The 22,514-nt window shown below is 41.4% G+C and overlaps 1 protein-coding gene across 1 annotated transcript in view; it reads right to left on the bottom strand.

The window, feature by feature from the left end:
- Positions 1-217: 217 nt before the first annotated feature.
- Positions 218-22,514, bottom strand: part of LOC117550817 (neural-cadherin-like) — a 109,884-nt gene continuing 87,587 nt past the window's right edge. The window contains 11 exon segments of the mRNA XM_034223368.1: positions 218-991; positions 4,711-4,865; positions 9,909-10,159; positions 12,271-12,454; positions 13,040-13,304; positions 15,555-15,721; positions 15,997-16,180; positions 17,656-17,779; positions 19,539-19,666; positions 19,824-19,951; positions 21,819-22,033. Coding sequence (XP_034079259.1) covers positions 428-991; positions 4,711-4,865; positions 9,909-10,159; positions 12,271-12,454; positions 13,040-13,304; positions 15,555-15,721; positions 15,997-16,180; positions 17,656-17,779; positions 19,539-19,666; positions 19,824-19,951; positions 21,819-22,033 — 2,365 coding nt within the window. The 3' untranslated portion in view covers positions 218-427.

Below are 22,514 nucleotides of genomic sequence, written 5' to 3'. Positions count from 1 at the left end.
ATCAGTTTTGCCACATAAATGATTTCATGAGTCATTAACGGCAACAAGATCCCGCTTCTCTCGCAGGAAGCTCATTTGCAGTCTTACTTGCAGACATTACTCTAGAGAGCTTTATGACATGGATACTTTTGACACTGGGCGCTTCCCGAAAAGTGCTTTCTGTGGAGTAAATACTGTACAGTGCAATGCCAAGTAAACAATACATCACATCTGATCATTCATTGGTAAACATTTTTAATATCAAAGAACTTAAATGTTCAAAGTTTCATCAATACAGTACATTTATAGCAGACTTCACATAGACCCTGGGCAACCTCCCAGTCTCTGAGTATTTCACATTTAATTACCTCCCTTTGGAATTCCACCAAAGCCTTCTGATTGGTGTTGCTTTTCTGCAACCTTCAGTTCGTTTTCAGCGAGTGCAGCCTCACCCGCTCTTCTCGCAGTTCAGCTGCCCCCTGCTCTCCTTCAGTTTGTCTTTCTTGCCCTCTGGAGTCTTGGAGTCTCCTCTCAAATCGCTGACCACGGCTCGGAGGGTTTTGAACCTGTCCATGCGGGCGCTCTGGGCCTGAACTCTGACCTCTGAGCCCTGAGCCACACTGAGGGAGCTGAGGGAGCGCACCGCCGCCAGGCCGTGCTCCTTTCCGTTGGGGCGGCGTGGCGTTGTCATGGTGCCCAGCTCCCCCGGGTGCTCCATGTCCCTGATGACCTCACACAGGTAGCGGGCCAAGTCCTGGCTGGAGAAGGAGAGGGTTTTGTGGGAGCGGCGGAAGATCAGAGGGGAGGGCAGGGTTTCTGTCTCTGAGGGGGGGAAGGCCAGGCGCAGAGCTATAGCTGCACTGCCATTCCCATTAGACACCCCCTTCTTGTTGTTGTCCTGGGGAAGCTTAGTCTGTGGGTAGGAGATGATGCTTTGTGGGTAACTGTAGCGGAGCGACTGCGCCGGGCTGGGCTGGAGGGAGCGCTGCAGCTCCACCATATTAAAGGCGTTCTGGAAGACAACAGAGAGAAAAGCAGACGTTTTTTCCCCTTTTGTAATCTTTTTTTTGGGGGGGATTTAAAAGATAATTGAAAACAACACTGCCACATGACACCAATCTGTGCTCAGAGCAGTGAAACTAAGTTAATGCCTCTGCCAGCGAATGAAGCTTCAGACTACGACTAAGATCCAGCGTGTTAGAAAGAGATGTTGGCATCAACAGCTCCATTGATCAGCCAAGTAATTAATTATCTGATTGCAGAGGGGGGTGGAAACTGCTATTACCAGCACTATTAAAACAGAGGCATTAACAGCTATTGGTGTCGACTTGCTTAATTTCAGCTAATTGGCTTCCCAGATCTCCAGAGAGCTGATATTTGATTATCATTTGAGGGCAACAACAAACACCGTTCAAATGTCTCCGTTTGATTCTTTATCTTCTTCACAATGCCCTGAAACATTTCCAATAACAAGATGGAAATCATAACTTAAAAGCAGTGCAATGTTTACAAGAAGGTACGTTTCATTCCATTGGGGGGTTTTATGCAGCAATTTATGTAGGAAATGTCTTTATTTATTTAAAGGAAAACACAAAATCATGGCTCTTTTGTTCAGGGAAGCAACCTCACTTCAATAATAAATTAACTCATTCTAATACATGTATAACCCCTTGGATTTCAATAGCTCAAAGTGTTTTTGCAAGGTTGGCTCATTATTAAAACTTTCTGAACATTCAAAACATTATACCATATAACTGTTTTATGAGAAGTGTTTATATTTTGCAGAGAGAAAAATATAATGTAACTAGAGAATGCAATTCCTGAAGAAATTGCTAGTGGGAATGCTTTATGCTGAAAAGCTGACTCTGAATTGCTATGCTGAAATGTAATGTGTAAGAAGAAAGGGAAGAATTTAGATTGAAATGATACATGAACACTGGGGGCTTGAATGTGTGATGAGAGAAGAAAAGAAAGTAAAAAGGCTTGGAAAAGCAGCAGAATATTTGAACTGCAAACTTTTGAACTAACTTAATGGCGAATGATCTGTCGCCATGCCAACGACATTTGATGACATCCCATAATACGCTTAGATGCGTTGATGGCTGCATCGTTACCAAACCTGTGAAGTTTTGGGCCGTTTGGAGCATTTTCACTGAAGTTATGAGAAAACAGTGTTTCATGGTGAGCATTGTATTGCCATGGCAACGGCATTTGAAGAAATCTCAAAACTGTCCGGTAGATGTCTTCACGGCTGGACTGTTAGCACACACCTTTTTGAACATTTTCATAGGAGTTATACTCTCTCTCTTCTCTTGATCGCCCTCTCTCTCTCCTCTTGATCGCCCTCTCTTCTCTTGATCAACCTCTTTCTCTTCTCTTGATCACCCTCTCTCTCCTCTTGATCGCCCTCTCTCTCTTCTCTTAATTGCCCTCTCTCTTCTATTGATCGCCCTCTCTCTTCTATTGATCGCCCTCTCTCTCTTCTCTTGATCACCCTCTCACTCTTATCTCACCCTCTCTCTCTTCTCTTGATCGCCCTCTCTCTCTTCTCTTGATCACCCTCTCTCTCCTCTTGATCGCCCTCTCTCTCTTCTCTTGATTGCCCTCTCTCTTCTATTGATCGCCCTCTCTCTCTTCCCTTGATCACCCTCTCACTCTTCTCTCACCCTCTCTTCTCTTGATCGCCCTCTCTCTCTTATCTTGATCACCCTCTCACTCTTCTATCCCCCTCTCTCTCTTCTCTTGATCACCCTCTCGCTCCCTCCTCTTGATCGCCCTCTCTCTCCTCTTGATCGCCCTCTCACTCTTCTATCGCCCTCTCTTCCCTTGATCACCCTCTTTCTCTTCTCTTGATCGCCCTCTCTCTCTCCTCTTGATCGCCCTCTCTCTCCTCTTGATCGCCCTCTCTCTCCTCTTGATCGCCCTCTCTCTCTTCTCTTGATCGCCCTCTCCTCTTGATCGCCCTCTCTCTCCTCTTGATCGCCCTCTCTCTCCTCTTGATCGCCCTCTCTCTCCTCTTAATCGCCCTCTCACTCTTCTATCGCCCTCTCTTCCCTTGATCACCCTCTTTCTCTTCTCTTGATCGCCCTCTTTCTCTTCTCTTGATCGCCCTATCTCTCTCCTTTTGATCGCCCTCTCTCTCTCCTCTTGATTGCACTCTCTCTCTTCTTAATCGCCCTCTCACTCTTCTATCACCTTCTCTTCTCTTGATCGCCCTCTCTCTCCTCTTGATCGCCCTCTTTCTCTTCTCTTGATCGCCCTCTCTCTCTTCTCTTGATCGCCCTCTCACAGGAGAACACTTCACTGTAGGGTTTCTGCCATGTCTCCACTTTAGTTTGACTCTCTCTCTTCTCTCTCTTCTCTTGATCGCCCTCTCTCTTCTCTTGCTCGCCCTCTCTCTCTTCATCGCCCTCTCTCTCTTCTCTTGATCACCCTCTCACTCTTCTCTTGATCACCCTCTCTCTCTTCTCTTGATCGCCCTCTCTCTCTTTTCTTGATCACCCTCTCGCTCTTCTATCACCCTCTCTCTCTTCTCTTGATCGCCCTCTCTCTCTCCTCTTGATCGCCCACTCTCTCTTCTCTTCATCGCCCTCTTGATCTTCCATGGAAACGGCATATGATGACACACCATAATTGACGTAGAGCTGTTGAGGGCAGGACCATTAACCATTATCTGAAGTCTGCTGCTCTGAGCATGTCAGTTGGAGTTATGACATCATCGTGTTCCATGACACAGGTGTTTATATTTGAGCTAACGACGTGCCCAGAGATCAAAGGTTTCCATTGTTCTGAATGAGGGATAAACCTCTTACATGTGAACCTTTTGTGGAAGAACCGTAACAGATATCTGTGAAATTTCAAAACGTGAAGCATGTCAAGGAAGTTGAGTATCTGAAGTGTAATCTTTGTGTACTTTCGGGTTAATAATGTGGCCTTTTTGGCAGATTAACTAAAGGTGTGCAGCTGCTAACGTGAGGAAATATCAGCCTGAAATTACAATGGGCTTTAATGGAGGCATGTTGAAAGTTGTTGTCACTTCATGCCCTCAAGAGGCATTTTGTTTAATTATTTTTGCTTAATTATTTGTAATTTTTCAAGCTACGAGATGTTTTCCTACGTTTTTCATGAACAATTATGTCTCAGAAATGTAGGGTTTGGGAATTATGGCAGTTTAAAAAAAAATATGAAGGCAAATTTCAAACTGTCCTCCACTCTAACTCTGACATCACACACTCTGCCTTAACGAGCTGCGCAATGTTAAAGTTAAAATGTGATGAATTATGGGCTATATCTCTGGAATTATGAAAGTTATGAATGAAAAAACTAATAGCCATCGGTTCCCGACCGAGCTGAACATTTTGATGTTTGAACGGAGTTTCTGCGATGTGGAATGTGGGAGAAGAAGAGGGCCAAAATAACAGGCGGAAGAAAAAAAAATGTTGTGCGTAGAAGAACAGATAGTTGGAATGCTGCTAACAGCATTCCCACTAAATAAGAATAACAAGTTAACTGTTTGTGAACCATATACATCGATTACACTGACAGACAACAAAATACTGCAAGGAACAAATAAGAAGTTGGTGGATATTTCCAACTAGATCCACACCCTTGAATGTTTGTTTATTTACTCTCCCTGCCTGTGCAGTAGTAAACACCTGTGTGTGTGTGTGTGTGTGTGTGTGTGTGTGTGTGTGTGTGTGTGTGTGTGTGTGTATGTGTGTGTGTGTTTACCTGGTCCTGCTCGCCTCCCCCTTCCTCGTCGTAGTTGAGCACATTTTCTCGGATGTCCTCCCACTCGCCGTGGTGCGCGGACACATGGTACACACCTTCCTTCAGACCTTTGTGTCTCCTCCAGCAGGAGTACAGGAACAGGCCCAGCATCAACACTGAGGGGTGCCAGAGAGCAGGTTAACACAGCGGCAACACACACACACACATAATTAAAAGGAGATGCTGAGCAGAAAAACACGTCTTTGGGTGTAAATGAAATTGACAACATGAGCGGGGAGAGTGATGATGCAAACACTGAAATACTTAGCACTGGCTGTAGGATGAGAATATAGATCCTTCACCAAACATCCTTTTTAAATAAATAGGTAATACATACTAAATGGATTTTCCATCACATTCATTTGTCCTGTTAGACCTATTAGATGCACTTACCGTACAGTTAAGACAAATTAATGGAGCATGCATGGAAACAGAGGCAGCACCTTTCCACCTATTCCCATTGATGTTGCATCTCTGTTTCCTGTCTTATCAAAGACATCAAAAGGTTATGAAAGGTTCCTTTGGAACCAATTAACTGAACGCATACTCCTCCCAGCTTAAACTCTAAGCCTTGGTGGCTTTGCTGAATGTGGAGAGGAATGCAGCGTGAGCCGAGCAGAAAAGGTCCTAAAGCATACACATCAATCACAGCTATTGTGTGCTGAATTATACAACATGGTGGACTGACCTTTAAAGTCCATTAATCTCAACCAATATTTTTCTCCCATCTGCCATCCCTCTCTTTCAGCGTCTCCCTTCTTCACTATCTGTTTTTTCCTCGTTCACCCTTTCTTTTTTTATCTCCGTAATTCTTTTTATTTCACTCAGTATTGGAGCCTCCTTCTGTCTTTCTTCTTCTCTTCCCCTCTCATTAAGTCTCTCACGGTTGCTGTTTTCCAGTCCTTCTCTGGCCCCTGTCTGGCCCCAGCTTTTATCTCTCACAGTCGATGGGATCCATTTAAACTAGAATGGTTTATATGGTGCGTGCTAAGTAGCAGTTTAATTGGAAATCTTCTGAGAAATGCAAGGTAATCACATTAGTCTGGATTTTTTAAGTAATTGCTTCGAAATAGAAGAATGCACCGACGGCTCTTTGGGGTCACACTAACAGGCAGGTATTCATAAACAAAGAGAGAAAAACAACTCCCCGGGAGCTAATATTTGCTTCAGAGAAAAAAGTTATCTCAATTAAAAATCATCATCTCTATTTATTCACTGCCTGGAACATATTTACCACTTCAGCTCCTGCACTTTTATTTGTAATGCTGCTCTGAAATTATTTAAGAAAAGAGAGTGTGAGTCCCTCCTCGTTCCTGAGCTGGCCATTCTCAGTATGGGGCGGAGGGGGGGGCTGTATTGATCAGCTGATCCGGCCCTTTCACCGCTGTGCCGGAGAGCCCTCGCAGAAAAACACCTTTGCACACACACAGTAGTTACCTGCTGAAAAACGTACGCCTGCAGCCTCAACTGCCAAGATTTGTACGTGTGTGTGTGTGTGTGTGTGTGTGCAGCTACATTCCAGCGAGATCAATATCACTCAGGGTGGAGAACAAACATCTCAGTCATTCATCAATCCATAATGCTGCTGCCTCTCTGCCCTCTTACAGTTGCCATGAGCAGGGTATTATGATGTTAGCCTGGACTCCAATGTGCATTATGAATGAGCGCCAAGTAAACAACTACAACCCACTTGATCAAAAACACTTAACCCCTTAACTGCCTCTCTCAGTCTGAGGTTAATGAGAAAAAATGAGCTGCGAGGTATAGGACGAACATCAATGGGAGGATAGGGGGGAAAAGAAACAAAATGATGAACGAGCAGAAGGAAATGAGACAGATGAGAGATGGGAAAGAGTTGAGAAAATAATTTATTTATAAATCTTTCAGGGAATGAAAAGTACAGGCACTTTACATGATCGCTTAACACACGGACCAGATGGACAGCTAATTTCTTCCATTCTTCAAAAGCCATAATGTCAGATTTGATGTCGGACTAATGAGTTTCGCTCAGACTTCAGATCATCTGGCGCTGTCAATAGCACACGCTCAACATTCTGGTCGGCCCGTGATGGCTTATGTTGAACTTAATAATGGATGATCATTTTAACTTTTAATGCATGTTGAGGCAGAGAAGGAATCCCCCTTTAATTTAGCACCCGGCCAGCAGCCTTACTTAGTGCAGAGTGAGAGAGCATATTTATGCAGTGGATCCTGTGGTGAGGAGGGTCATCATTAAACTGTTCCATATTGTATAACCACCTGTTCATCCAACCGCTAGATTCCTCTTGTTTCCACATTCAGAGCATTTTATCCTGAGGTAAAACCAGCTCTTCTTTTTGCTTTCAGTTTGAGAGAAAGAATTGTTTAGCTTGTTTTATTCACTCTTTTTTCCAAGGTGTGACAATGTAATTAGAGTCATCAAAGACAGCTCTTTCCAATCTGAATTATATTACGGAACAGACGGTGATTCTTGGTGAGGTGAAAAGTTGGAGCCTTGAATATAAATGCCTTTGCAACAGCGGGCGAAACCTTTTCAAATGGAATGCACATTTTTCTTTGGTTAGCATGCAAGCAACACATGCATTTTTATGAAAGATGCCAAGGACACACTTTATCATCTTTGAATTCATTATCAAATATTGAAGACCGCTTTATGCGTTTCACTCTCAAGTGTCAAAATAACTGATGTCCCAATACTAGCTACATGCCCTGGAGGGAACGTTGAGTCAGTTATAGAGGCAGGGACAGTGTATTGAATTGCCCAAGCGTTTTATAAGCCTGTCTCTGACAGAAAGACTCATAAACAGTGATATGGCCCTACAGACGGCAGTGAGCGCAGCAACATGCAAGCCACTTACACACATTCGTCCTTCAATCTTAGTGAGGACCAGAAAACCACATTTCCTTTACTATAATAGCCCATAATGCCTTAAACTAACATAATTAACCCATCCTTTTCCTCGGCCTTAACGCTGAACTAAAGGGACAGTTCATCTTTTCTGTAGAGATATCGATACATTTAACAGGGCCCTGCTGACAGCAGATGTGGGCAGATATTGCATCTTGATCTTATTAGATTTTACCACAGCTTATTACACCATCAACTGTGCAATTGTATTAGACTATCTACATCTAAAGCTCACACATTAACCAAGTAATCAGCATTTAACAAGCAACCAGTCCATGGTTCATTTCAGCTTTTCTCTTTAAAAAAAACAAAACACTTTAAATGGAAAAACCTTAGACTAAGACTGCTGATCTAAAGCTCTGGAAAATGCATGTGTTGATGCATTGAGAAATCAAATAGAAGATTGTTCTTTGAAGAAAAATAGCCATTAGCTTCATCCAGATTCAGGTTTAGCTTTAAAACACCTTTTCAGATTATAAAATGTTTTTTCCCCCCAGAAAAATGGTATGGTGTCCCACAGGGTTTAATTTGAGGCTTTCTGTTTTTCAGTGTGTATATGCTTCACTTGATCACAAAATGTAAACAAATATAAAATGTCTTCATAAATATTAAACAGATATACTATTGCAGCTACCTAGCAGTGTTTCGCTTTACCTCGGATTGAATTAACTTATTGATGCTGGGAAAAATAAAGTAGTTGAAATGTGCTTTCTTCAACAAAGAAATGTATCCCAAATTATTTGTTGAGTACTACAGTACATACACGTAATTTTACCCATGTATTCATACTATTTTACCTCAAAGATTTTAAGACCCTACTCCTCATCCATAAAGCAGTCAGAGATCGGGCTCTGGTATACATTTCTGAACTTGTGACCTCTTACACGTTAGAAAGCAGCCTTAAATCATCCTTTAAGTCAAAATCTTCAAAGGGAGGCTTTTTCCATGAAGTTCTTAAAACTCACATACTGTACCCAAGGCTTGACAATCCTGTTTTTTACTTTAAAATCATTTTTGCTCTCACCTGCTTCTTTTCACACTATTATAAACTCTTTATTCATCTGAATTTGCTTTTATAATTGTCTTGTTTAGATAATGACATGACAAATCTGATTAAACATGGTTTGTTGTTGTAGTTTGTTATCGCCATACAGAGGCTTTAATATTAATTTAATATTTTCTCCCAGTATTTTTAATTTAGTTGTGAGACTATAGTTAGTTCAACATTAAGATATGTTTTAAATCGCTTTACATGACCACCTACTTCATTTTAAAAACATATTTCTCAGTCGGTAGCTAGAAATATATATGCTGAAGTAATCATTTAAATGTAAATAGCAGAAAATGGTGGAGTATCCTCAAGCTAGCATACATTTAGAAATACAAAATGGACAAACAGCTGATATGAACAGCTACAACTTTTTAGCATTTTGGCACATAAGGTTTTTGTAGATTACCTTGATCACCCTATCCCGTGTGTGTCTAGTAATATTATAATGAGACAGAACATAACCAATTTCTAACCCGATCTAACCAAATTCTTACTCTAGAAATAACCTGAATAAGGTAAGAGACAATACAAAGTTTTCCCTTCAAATAGCTTCAAATAGTGTACATGTGCACAGTATTGACACATTTAGGGCGGCTTGGGAAACAGAAATGTGAAAGAAAAAGCTGGAAAAAATATATCAAGGAAGTAAAATGGGTGGATAGTGGGATATAAAATAAGTTGGACAGATAAAAAGTAAGGCGGTAAGGGAAATTGACTTCTGAAGTCAGAGCGTAACATTGGAAGAGACAGGGAACACAGAAGAAGAATATAGAAAAACACATAAAGAAACTCCACGATTCTCTGGGGACTTGTACAGCTTCCCCGTGAATCACAAATTAAGACATACAATGTTTCCCTCCCTGCTTGTCTTCCAGTTTTGCTTCATATTTCCGCCAACCACCCATGGAGAAATCACATCCTGCCACAACTCAAGAGATCAATAAGGCTAACTGATATATGTATGTAGATTTCACCGGGGTGGAAAACAAATAAAACAGGAGATGTTACAGACATGGTGCAATGATTATACCATGAAGACAAGAACACACACACATAGAAAGACAAGATGAAAATCAATGCAGTGAAGATGAAAAAGAAAGAACATGGCAAACAAAACAAAACATTTAAGAAACATAAGAACAGGTGAGGACACGAGTTCCGGTTACCACAGGTAGAAGATGACATAGTCAACATAGCTACCTAGAAAGGCCAAGACACAGATGCTGATGGCGAACATGGAGCTGAGGCTGAGGCTGTGTCCGTCCACGTTGTGGAACATGGCGAGCGTCAACTCGCAGTGGCGTCCCTTGTAGCCTTCGCTGCAGCGGCATGAGTAGCGGGACGGAGAGTGGGCCACGCAGGTGCCATGGCGACAGGGACGGCTGGCGCACAGCGTGTAGACGCACACTTTACCAAGGGAGCTCTCTTTGGTGATGTGGCCTGGAGGGCACCTGAGCAGAGAGATGGCAGTGTAAGGCAAAGAGACACTTGGGGAAACTGTCAGATAAAAAGAGCATTGACTTCTATCATGATGAGAGTTAGGTCACCTAAGCTGTCAGTGTAAAAATAAATCCCTCAGGAGTAACACCTCTTACATGAGATTCAAGATATGCTTTAGAACAGTGGTTCTCAAACTGTGGTCCTGAAGGGTACTGCAGGTGGTCCGTGGAAAAAAGCTAAATAAAATCCACTTTTCATTATTAAGGATTTTCGGGGACCACCTCATGTGACTTGCTCTATCGAAATCAGTCGCATTGACCCCGCACTTGTGGCATTGTTTGGGATGACCTCATTAAAATAGCATCCGCCGTCCTCTTTGAGAAACATACACAACGCAGACAGACACCGGTCACAAAAGTATCAGATAGGCTTCAATTTACTTTTGATTGTCTATAATTAACTATAAAAAAATATCGGCTTTTTAACTCTACGTTTATATATGTACTTATTTTTACGGTTTGCATATGAGGTGGTCCGCGAAAATCCTTGATAATAAATAGTGGTCCGCATAAACAAAAAGTTTGAGAACCCCTGCTTTAGAAGGTTCTAGCGTTGACTGTACTGAGATAAAACAAATGAGGAAAGGAACTGAGAAGCTAGGATTGGCTTTGCAGTAGAAGTCCCACAGTATGTTTGTACAAAACATTCCCTGAACATCATTCACCCCTGCTGCCCCCTGCCTCTCTCAGCGCTGTGTGACCTGAGGCTGTGCAGCAATCACAGAATATGGATATCCAACTGCAGTAGAAAGTCCCACGCTGTTTCAGAGTACTAAATTCACAGCCAGGGGACTCAGTGGCCCTGCAGAGTTTAAAGGGGCCTCCGAGACTGTGACAGCCACTGCTGTTATACTCTGTTCTCTCAGGTTGAGTAAGGGCTGAGCTCAGCCAAGCTGCCACCTGGTGGACACTTCAAGGGTGCTGCAGGAGACTCACAGTGTACTGTATAGATGCACAAATACTCAAACCTAATCCGCTTAGTCATTATGAAATGATTCATAAAACACACAAAAATAAACATTAGTTACAGCTTACATTTTTTTCATAAATGTTATCTTATTTAAAAGCTTTACCAGACTTAATTTGAGAAAAAATACACTATTAAATAATTTGTTGTTTGTTTTTATCCTTTAGTTCATTTAAATCCCAACTCAGAACCTGGTTAGTGAGGAATCAGCTCTGCCAACACTGACACAATCTTCTGCTCCTTACCACCCACTGTCTGTCTACACTGCCCGTGTTTTATCATGTTCTTTTTAGTTTTGTTTTATTGTTCTGTCTTTTTAGTTTTTATTTAAGTATTCCAGTAATGTATGTTGCATGTTTTTATTTGATTGTATTTACTTGTTTAAAATGGAATGTGTTTTAGGTTGACTTACACAATCTGTCCAGGGACTACAGATGAAAAATAGCCTCTTGGCTAACGCAATGTCCCTGTTAAATAAATGAATAAATGAATAAATAAAAGAATGAGTGGGTTCTTTTTTTAATCTGTTTTAGTTTATTTGTCTCAATGTAAAGCCGTTTAAGAAAATCCTCTAAAAACATGAAGTCTAATATCATAATCATTATTATGATTCATCACTAAATAGTGACATGGTTGTTTGTCGTTGTTTTTTTCAAGGCTGTTTCCCATTTTATCTTTGGTTCAATGACCATACAATCTGGTCACACATGATTTGTTTTCTTTGGGGAATTTATTTTGTTTGTCATATGATGCTTTGGAAACTCACACATATAAATGCAGAGTTTGTTTATACCTGACAAATGAAAATGAATAGCATTCAACCTAACGTGACCAGTTGTTAATGTTGTGAATGTGTTACGTGACATTTAAAGTTCCTCCCCGAAAGGTTATATTATTATTCTATCTACCTTCAGTAACAGTACTGTGCGAGTGTATTTGCCTTGATGTGGTTTTCTTGTTAAAATGAGCAAGCTCATTGCTGGTGTTCCTAATTTAATATAAGCGAGGCCTTGCAGTCCTTGTCTCTCGATGTATGCGTATACTGTAAGGCGTCATTAACACGCCCGGTTATTCATTCTGTATTTATTTACAGCACCTGCACTCGTGGTGTCTCCAGAGATCCACGCAGACCAGGGGAGGGGAGCAGTGATGATTCCTGCAGGCGTCTGAAGAGCAGCCGGCAGAGACCCCCTGTAAGGTGACCACCTGAAGCCCATCTGAAGGCGGCTCCTCACCCAGAGGTAAGGAGCGGCTGTTGAACCTCACATCTCGCAAACATCCTGGTGGGCAGAGGGGGAAAAAAAGTGAACGGGAGGGTAAGAAAAAGAGTTTACAATGCCAAAAACCACCAGTCCTCAGGCTAGATCTCTTTATGGTATTTTCACCATGGCAGGGGAGTAAACACACACACACACACACACATATTGACACATAAACAGGCTGGCTGAAACACCTGCAGACTGACGCACACTCGCAGAAAATACACAAACAGCCCGAGGCTAAGCTGTCAGCATGGAGTTCTTTTTTCTGCTTTTTAGAAGGATATCTTCTCTGCTGGTTAGTTTGCTCACTCTGCAGGACGCATGATGTCTAACACATCTTTTAAATACAGTTCAGTCCCACTATCTCGCTTTCTATCTACTTGAAACTATGGGATCCAACAATTTTGTCTGCGGTAAGGATAAGCACTGAATTATTTATATGTTCAATAACTTTAACAGGTATACAAGTAGCTGTGGAGTCCACTCATTTGCCAATGAATATATTGATCGTTCACCTCATCCATTGATTTTCTCCCCTCAACATTAATTAATTCTTCCACTCATACAGTCTCATTAAACCGAAACACGTAAGTATCCATCTACCGAGGAAGCTCCTGTTGTGTCCCGAGGGAAAAGAGTTTCCGAGCATCACGGCGGAGGGGTCGATAATGATCTCGTGACTCCGCCCAGGCGAGGCTGTGACTTCTAGTCGCCCCCCACCTCCGTCCAGTCGCAGGGTGAACTCCCTGCCGTACCGATCCAGCTCCACCTCATGCCACTCTCCATCACTGAGGCGGTGGTGGGGCAGTGTCAGGTTGTAGTCTCCATCCCCGAGGTTGTAGAAAACAGCGAGTAGACCCTGAAAAACCTGAGAAGCACAGCGAAGCTTTGCTGATTGAAATGCAAGCATTAAAACAGACAAGGAAACCTATGAAATAATAAAATGTTTTTATAGATGGGCTATGGATTTAGTACTAGGCTTCATTTGGAAGACTTATGCATTGTTAAAACTAAAACAAGCTGCTATGTTTTGTCATCAATCCTTAGCGAATACAAATTGTTATATGAGGGTGTCACACATTCTAATCCAGCTGACCTGGACTCCTGCCATATTGATGATGGGCAAAACAGATCTTCAGCATAACAACATCATAAGAAGTAGGCCAGCTCCAGAATCATGTGAATGTATCTACTAAGAACAGACCCTCTGTGGTGAACCTGCCAGAAAAATGGCATGAAAATTTCAGTGGCAAAAATTAATTCAGACAATTTTGCAGCTATGATGCTTTGCAGCGCCGCCATACATATGACTGCGTGGCAGGAGCCGGAGCCATCCCGAAGGGAAGGTACACAAGAAACAACAATTATCTACAGCAGTTAAGGATGAGCGAACACAATGGACCCAACCAATGAGGGGCTCCCATAACTGCTGCTTGTACATGTCCAACGCTTAATTGGAAACAGTGGGGCAAGATAATTCACATTCAGCCCAGCCTTCATTAACTATTGCTCCCTCAGCATGGGCATCTCAAATGCTTCTCCCCCACTGGACACTCTCTCACAGTAAAAGCTGACTTTGCTCTCCCGTCTGCCTCATCCTGCCCTCAACAAAAAATGAACAAAGGACAAAAGCCTCAATCAATACTCAGGAAAAAATCTGATTATACAAACTTTCTGCAGCGCCCCCAGAGATCTATGCAATCACCATTAGGCGCAAAAAGTGTCTTCCTGAATTTCTATAGAACTTTTAAATCACATTTAAAGCCAAAAAAAGTAAATGATTGTAGAGTGTTACTGCTCTTAAGGGTCACTGGTCTTTGCCAAAGCTGAGCATGCCAGTCGCTCCCCCAAAAAACCCTTCACAGAGCATTAGATGATGTTGTTCTTTACAGAGACACCATATTCCTTGGAGAGCTGCATGTTGTTTATACCCAGCTGGCCCTTGCTAACCTCTGTGTGAAAGTGTGGTTATTTATTCAGTGTGCACTCTATCCCATATCTACCCTTATGAAAAAAAAGAGACAGCCCTTTAAATTAGGGCTTGTTGTCGGCAAACACACCAGGCTTAGGCTCAAGTATTTCTAAGAGCTTTGAGACAACCGGGCTGGAAATGCTGCTGCGGACAGACATCAGATGTTTTATACAGCTCAGCAGCTCCGCTCCAGAGAGGCTTTCACAGAAAGGCTTCACAGACAGCACACAGTGAGGGTTACAGCCTTTTCCTCTTCCCGTCACTGCAGGGACTGTAACAAGGGAAAGGGTCGACATTGTTTTTCCTCATGAAGTAAAGACCCATAGAAGAACAAGATATGAGGGCGATGCTTTTACACAAAGCTGTCCAACGTTTAACAAGCGCAAAGACAAGATGTTTTCAAAGACAGATCAGTGTTACCCTAAACGAGACAGGTGTGCCGCAAACAGCTGAACCTGTGAGTTAGCCAAAACAAAAATGACAGTCCAAACAGAGCCATTTACTTCCAGGTGCTGTTTACACTCGACCTGTCACTCAATGAGACGAGAGGCCTTGACGAAATACTGGCTTCAAATCCACTCAAGAATGTGTCAGCCGTGCTATTATGGAGGTTTGGCAAAGTGAGGTAGACTTGTCTCGAAAAGAAACTCAGTGTGAGCACCACTCCACTCCGGGCTGGTGGCAAAGGGAGCAGCATGACTGCAGACATGACTTTGAGCCTGGCACTCGAAACAGACTGTGTCAAAACCCTCAAGTTCAGAGCAATGGGATCTGACCTTCACTTAAGAGCACTCTCTCCTTGAATTACAGTGCACACAGTTGAATTTTTTCCATATTGAATTGTGCTTAAATCATTAACCACAGACAGAAATAACCTTGAACAAAGAAGACCTCATTTCTTAAATAGCAGCCTCTCAATAGCAGTATTCTTCAGACTCTCTGAAAGAGCTCGTCGTGAACATACATATGTCAATCACCCGGCCCCCTCAGTATCCACCCATATGTCTCCAACCCTGATATTACTCACTCTCAGCCTGACAAGCGTTTTCAGAAATCATTGTCCGGGCCCTAATTATCATCTTAAGGCCTACAGAGAAAGACAATCAGAGCTGTCAAGGTGGTGTGGAGCACCAAGCCGCTACTCACCTCTAAGCGTAGGTATTCATGCTGCTCCTGGGAGAGCAGGCTGAAGAGGACACCTGCGGCGGCACGCGTCCGGACCCCGACCTGGAACCTGGTCCGTCGCGCAGGCATCGACCACAAGAGCTGGAACTGTACGTGGCTCCGGATGTCGAAGGAGAACTCTGGCACAGCTTGTCAATCAAAAACACACAAGGCTTGTTCAATTAATTCAGCTGTCATGTGGGAAATAGGCGAGGATATCGCAGCGAGGGCTTGCTGTTCTGCAGAAGCACTTTATGTAAGGCGAGGTTATCTTCACACTGCAGCAAAGTGACGTTTGGGAAGGTAGAATATTCCCCTATGGATTCACTTTGTGAGTTTTAAAATCCCCAACTCCACTGAGATCTGACTGTTCTTCCCCTGAAAACTTTGTGGTCAATTAAAAAAAAAAACGTGTTATTCTCACCTTGATCACACTGAGGCCCTGTAAAGCCAGGTTCACACAGGCAGCTGAAGGACCCCCACTCTCCATGACAGTGGCCCCTCTGGCCGCAGGAGGACAGGGGCTCCATGTCGGTGCAGTGGTCATCAATAAGAGAGCAGCCTGGCACAGTGTTGGAGGATTCAGCCGGGGAACCAAGGTCGTATAGCTGAGTGGCAGAAGAAGAAGGAACAAATAAGACTCAGTAACCAGAGGAAAATGAAAGGATTCTGTACTTACAATAATAGTAAGTGAATGGGGATGTGATTGCAGATTGAGAAAGAAAATTGTATCTTATCATTCAATTTAGGATACCATAAACCGATGTGATTGCTGATTGCTTAATGATACATTGCATATTGATTTACCACACAGTGAAATTGAAGTGGCGCAGCAGCAAAAATATGTAAAACATTTACCAGAATACTAAATACATTATGAATGTCTGCTATATTATATACAACAAGAATACAAGGAAGTATGAGAAAGGAAGAACTATACACCATGCATATATGGTATAGCAGGGTACATAATCAAAGTAACGTCACGATATGCTAGTACAGTATGTATATATGCAAGTAAGTTCTGCCGTTAACTTACAGAGTAACGTAGTATTGTATTTGCTGCTGTCACACCACTATACTTTGTATGCCACATTTCACAACATGTTGTACTTTTGACAGCTATAGTAACTACTCATTTTGTATTAAGATTTTACATTCACAACTAGGATCACCTTAGAGAATGTTCTATCCAGCATTATGTAAAGTATATACATTTAGCTCCACCAAAGCCATTTATTTAACGATATTAAAATTACATGACATGGTATTTGGCATACACTTTAATAGTAGATGTGTCAATGGGAGCAATTTGGGGATAGTTATCCCTCCCAGGGGATTTCTCTAAGACTGCACCAAGTTAGAGAACTGTCTTGTTGTCAAATCTTTTTTGGGAGTTTGTTCCTCCAAGGCTTATTTTGGATGTGTTACAAATTGCGAGCATGTTTACTACAATCACACAGAAAAAGTTAAATACGACAACAATATTTGTGTGTGTGTGTGTGTGTGTGTGTGTGTGTGTGTGTGTGTGTGTGTGTGTGTGTGTGTTTGGCTGTGATGATACCATGTGCCACTGTGTGCTTAATGTAAATTGTGTAAATGTGACCGGATATATGAGACTCATCAACTGTTTGTATTAAAGTGGTGTATCTCTACCAGCAAGCAACAATGCAGGTATGTGACCCAATAAAACCCACCATGTTCTTTGGTGAGAAACGTTAAAACAGAAACTATATTGAGAAGGACACCACAGGGCATTTTTAAGTACAATCCTGGATATAGCACTATATATTTAGTTTGTTGTGTTCTGGTAGTGCTTAAATAAATAATCTGAATGCTTCTTTTATAACTTTCCTTTTTGTAAACTATTTTGTAAAAGTATATATTGCACATCTGTAATAACAGATGTAAAAACAACCACATGGATCCCCCAGCACCTTCTGTATGTGGTCAGCCATCCAGACAGGTAAACACAAATCAATAGAATTTACAATTCAATACAGAAATCTCTTTATCTACAACATATTTTATAAACAGTCCCCGGGCATTGTGTGTTTATTTAACTGCCTGCTCCACACAATACCTTGCTGTCCAGGAGCAGGTTCCTTATGCATCCAGTGTAGTGTTTGTGCTGCAGCTGGGGGTATTCATAAGATATGTTCTGGTTGACCCCTCCGAGCTGCAGTACATGACTTCCATTCAGGTACCTGGGAAATAAAAGCAACTTTCAATAGACAATAAACAGAAGAACAGAAAAGGAAACACCACCATGTAGGTTCCCAAGGTTAGAATTCATAGCGCAGCTCTCAATATATAAAGAAACGCAAGCACAGGAAAAGGAACACACTCCTTATAATCCATCAAGGTTAACATTCATGGTTTAATTTCCTGCTGAGGGTGTCATCACTGTTACTGCTCCCAAAGAAATATGACATCTTATTCCATTTATTTGTCCCTTATTGTGAAAATAAATGCATGTATACATTGTATTTACCTGAAATGATAAATACACAAACTCTCTTGCCTTGAAGAGATAAAAAACTCAATATATTTCAATGCTAGCTTAAATACATGTTCAATGACACAAGTGTTTACATGACCTAATAGGAAAACAAGGCATCAGGGTTAATGGTTTTCTCTTTTATAAGTTATTCAAATGAATAGCAGTCGTAAAGCCCTGATGTACATAGTTAAACTTCATAAACTCTTAGCTTAATTACTGAAACAAAACAATCAGCACAGTGCCAGGCCCAGCCCACAATGGGGGAAAAGAAATTGAGCTGTGACTATGTACACAAACAAAGTCAGACGGATTAATTGGCATTTTAAGAAAATCATATGAGGATTTTATTAACAGTTTCTCCCCTTCAGAGAGCACAGGAATTAAACACTGTGAGCTCACAACAGTCTGAGCCACTACATGACTTGATTTCAGTAACAGATTCCATGCAGCTGGTGATTAACACTTTTTAAAACACAACTCACGCCACGAGAACTGCCTGATTATGCGTATTTCTTTAAATAAAACCAGAGGGAAGGACATTACTATTTTATTTTGAAAGATCATAAGCAGTTAAGGTTGTAAATTATTACTTTTAGGGAATATAAGATGCTAAAGATCCTCCAACTAGGTTTTGCATGTTGTAAGGGGATACTTATGAGCCGAAACAACTTACAAAGTTATTTCATATTTGATAAACGGACAATTTATCTGCATCTGTTATTTATTTGCTATTTACTATTAATCAGGTAATCAATAAATATTAATCAATAATTTAAATATTAGGACCTAATCCAAATTGTATTACACATTCATTGCTACTGCGTTATCTAATCTTTTGATCCTAAAAAATAATACAGAATGTAATAATAATACATGTATTTTTTGTAGTTTTGCATGCCAGCACACCTAAATCATTAAAACACTACTAGACTAATATGGTAGAATAGAGGTAATCCTTTAGTATTCCTTGCATAAAGTTAAAGCAGTGTACCTAGATGTCACATGTGTATGCAAAGATTGACCTTCATTTATAATTGTTCACTTTTAGCACCTTTCAAAGTGCTGTGCTGTGACTACTAATGCTGCTATATTTGTTTACCCCTGAGGACATCGGGCACTAAAGACACTGCCCCCATGGGCCAGGCATCCTTTTAGATTTATAAACAGCAAAAAAACAAATCCTTAGAAGATTAATACAAATGCAACCACAAGAAAAACCCCAGCAGGACCTCTGGAGGATTTCTAAACCCTAATTGTTGGTTACCTCAACCCAAAAGACACACAAACATTAAACTCAGTTATTCCTACACCTATACTGTATGTACCATGTATCTATTCTAAATGATGATACATACAGCGTGTTATTTATCCCCTGATGAAGTACTTATTGGCTCCCTGTAGGATTCAGTTTTTCATATTGTACAGTGCTGGTCACATTTGATCCACTGCATCATTGATCTTACTTGTCCCTGTTGGGTGTGACCCCGCGGATTTCACAGTATGAGCGGTCTTCTGTCATTGTCCATGAGTCCACGCCTTCTGTCTCCATGACAATCGCACTGGAACATCGATCGAGAGTGAGGTGCACTTCCTTTAGATTGGGGGAGAACGGAGAGAGGTCACTGCTGCTGCACATGTGGATATATTGTAGATAGCGCTCTCTACAAATTACAGCATGTATCTTAATCTGACATATCCCTACACTCGGGTAGACTTGTTGAGGTGCTAATGGGAATCGCTTCTCTTACTTTGCTGTTGCTCCTCACATCGAGGCGGTGCCAGCGCCTGTCAGTCACCCCGACGTTATTGGTTAACTGGAGGACCAGCGTCCCAGAGCCGTGGTTAATCTTCAGACTGGGTGTCCCACCAATCAGCTCTGAGGGAAAGGACGTTCAGAGAAAAACAGACAAGATGTGAATGTCATATTCATGCAGGCATGTAGCAAAAACAACAAGGGGCTTATGGTAGCATCTTGAAGTCAGAACAGACCAACCATAGTTAATAAAAAAGAGAATTACAGCAGGCAATCTTAAATCATCTGCTCACCAGAAATAATGGAACTTATTTGCCCATGGTTGTAAAAATAGGAAATAGAAATCAATCAAGAAGAAAGGTTGGTTTGACCAAATGACTGTTCACAGGGAGCTCTGTAAACTAATTATTCAGTAATGATATTTGATTTCCAGGTTGAGATATTACTGCAGAATGTTTTTAAATATCATTTTTAAATAATGCAAGTCCCACAAATGAAATTGAATTAACTTAATATATTGGGGTGGCATAAATCTGAAAGACAGACATCTCAAAACAAAACCAAACATTTCTGTATGGCCAGAATATGAGAAAATAAAGGAGAATGTTTTTAATTTGGGTAAACCAACATTTAAATCATCCCCAGCAAATACAAATAGATATGTTGGGAATTTAAGACTGTATGTGTGTGCATCTAAAAGGGAATGGACCCCATGATAGCAATTGGTATAGATATGAAAGACTGGTTGCTATCATATTTTATATCCAAAAAGATTCCCGATACATTCAAATCCCAACATGACTTTTACAGTTGTCTTTATAATTTAAATCTTTGTTTTCAGATCATCATTATCTTCATCCCGTGGCAGTAACTTCAACAACAAGCAGCAGCAGTGTGTTTAGTGCACTCTGTTCAATGTACTGCTGTGTAATGAAAGATAATCTGGTGAGACACTATAATACAGGGGTTACAAATCTGTATACCTTGTGATACCGTAAGAAAGGTGTTTATGGCGCAATCTTTAAAACAAAAAATCACATTTTGGGAAATCTGTCATAGTAAAAAAACACACCGACACATGCATTACTTATTATTACTTTTTATGCATTTAGAAAAACGAAAACTGCAGTTGCATTTATCACATGTCCCTGTTACCCTGAATCTTATTTGCAATCTGAGTAAAGGCACAGCCATTTGTCTATATAAAACATATATCTATATATATATATATATATATATATATATATATATAAAAAATGCAGGATTTGTTAAGTGACAGATTAAGTTTATAAAAGTTGTAAATATAACGATCACTTGTATTTGAGAATCGACACTGTATCACAGAACATGTTGCCATTACAATGGTATTTTCTATCTCTACAATGCATTTCTTTTACAATTCAGCTATTTAAAAAGACACCCATATTATCATTAAGTAACATGAATCATTTCAGTAATGCTCTTCGGTTTACACCAAAATATTAGTGTTATGCAATCTGATGACTAACTATCAACAATAGTAAGCTCTATTTATTTACTGTAGATGTTGTCTACTGTCCTTCACATATAGAATTGATGTTCCAGCCTTTATGTCAGCAAGAAGAAAAACCTGCTGATGCGTCCTTGAGTAAGACGCTGAATGTTTACCAGCCACACAGCGTGTTCAGGAGCTGAAGCACTGCTGTGACACTGAAGCGGGGGGTAAGCAATAATACAATTCCTCGTGGCACAGGACAGTATTATACACATAAAACAGTAAGAACGAGTCGCCTGCGTTGCAGCACATTAGGTAGGCTACTGCATTATAACTCGGTAGACTGAGCGCTCAAATCCCTCAACAGCAGTACACTAACGAACAAAATTTGCCTCATATATCTGATTAGCTACCGCCAAGTATATGAACACACAAAATGAAGGTGCAAGTTTGAGCGCAGTAATGGCCCCGCAGGTCCCCTGGCATGATTCGAATTACACAGACTCATTTATTTACCTATGGCCATGTAGTCCTCTTCCTCCCCGGGCAGCAGAGTGGCCAATGGGCCTGCGTACAGTAACAGTCCATCGTCTTTTTCCGTCATAAACTCCAGTGAAAGATGGCTATCAAAGCAAGGCCTGATGGGGGGAAACCAGGCATAACCGTTGCCAAGGAAACTAAGCCTCGTCTGCTGACAGTCTGGCCCCTCGAGCTGCGGGGGGCAGTGACACCTGTAGCACACAGAAGGGGGAAAATAAGAGTGAGGACAATCAGGGCAAAAGATGGGGAAAGAAACAATCAGTGTAGTTGATGTCTGTGTGCGCTGTGAAATCTCCTCACTGTCCAATCTCAGCGCGGGGACTTTGTGTACGTGACGGCCCTGTTGATTCACACAGGAAGGGGCTTTGACTTTTCTTCAACATGCACAGCTAAGAAAGCTCTTATCAATCTATTGTTAGCATAAGCAAAACACCTGAATATTCAATCCTACATTAAATCACTTAATTTCTCCGGCCTGTTCTTTATCTGTCACCCGGGCTGAACCCTCTGGAGACGGCTGCTGCTCAGCACATAATTAATTATATTTCTCTCGCTTTTATAAGCACCATACTATCACTGATTTCGTGGACTTTTTCTCACTTATCCCCACCTGCCCTCTTCTCATTCTTAAGGTATTACACGCTTTGGTTGATAACTGTGCAATTGCCTCTT

Source organism: Gymnodraco acuticeps, unplaced genomic scaffold, assembly GCF_902827175.1.
Source record: "Gymnodraco acuticeps unplaced genomic scaffold, fGymAcu1.1, whole genome shotgun sequence".
Taxonomy (NCBI): domain Eukaryota; kingdom Metazoa; phylum Chordata; class Actinopteri; order Perciformes; family Bathydraconidae; genus Gymnodraco; species Gymnodraco acuticeps.
This window is presented reverse-complemented; position numbering and strand designations above follow the sequence as displayed.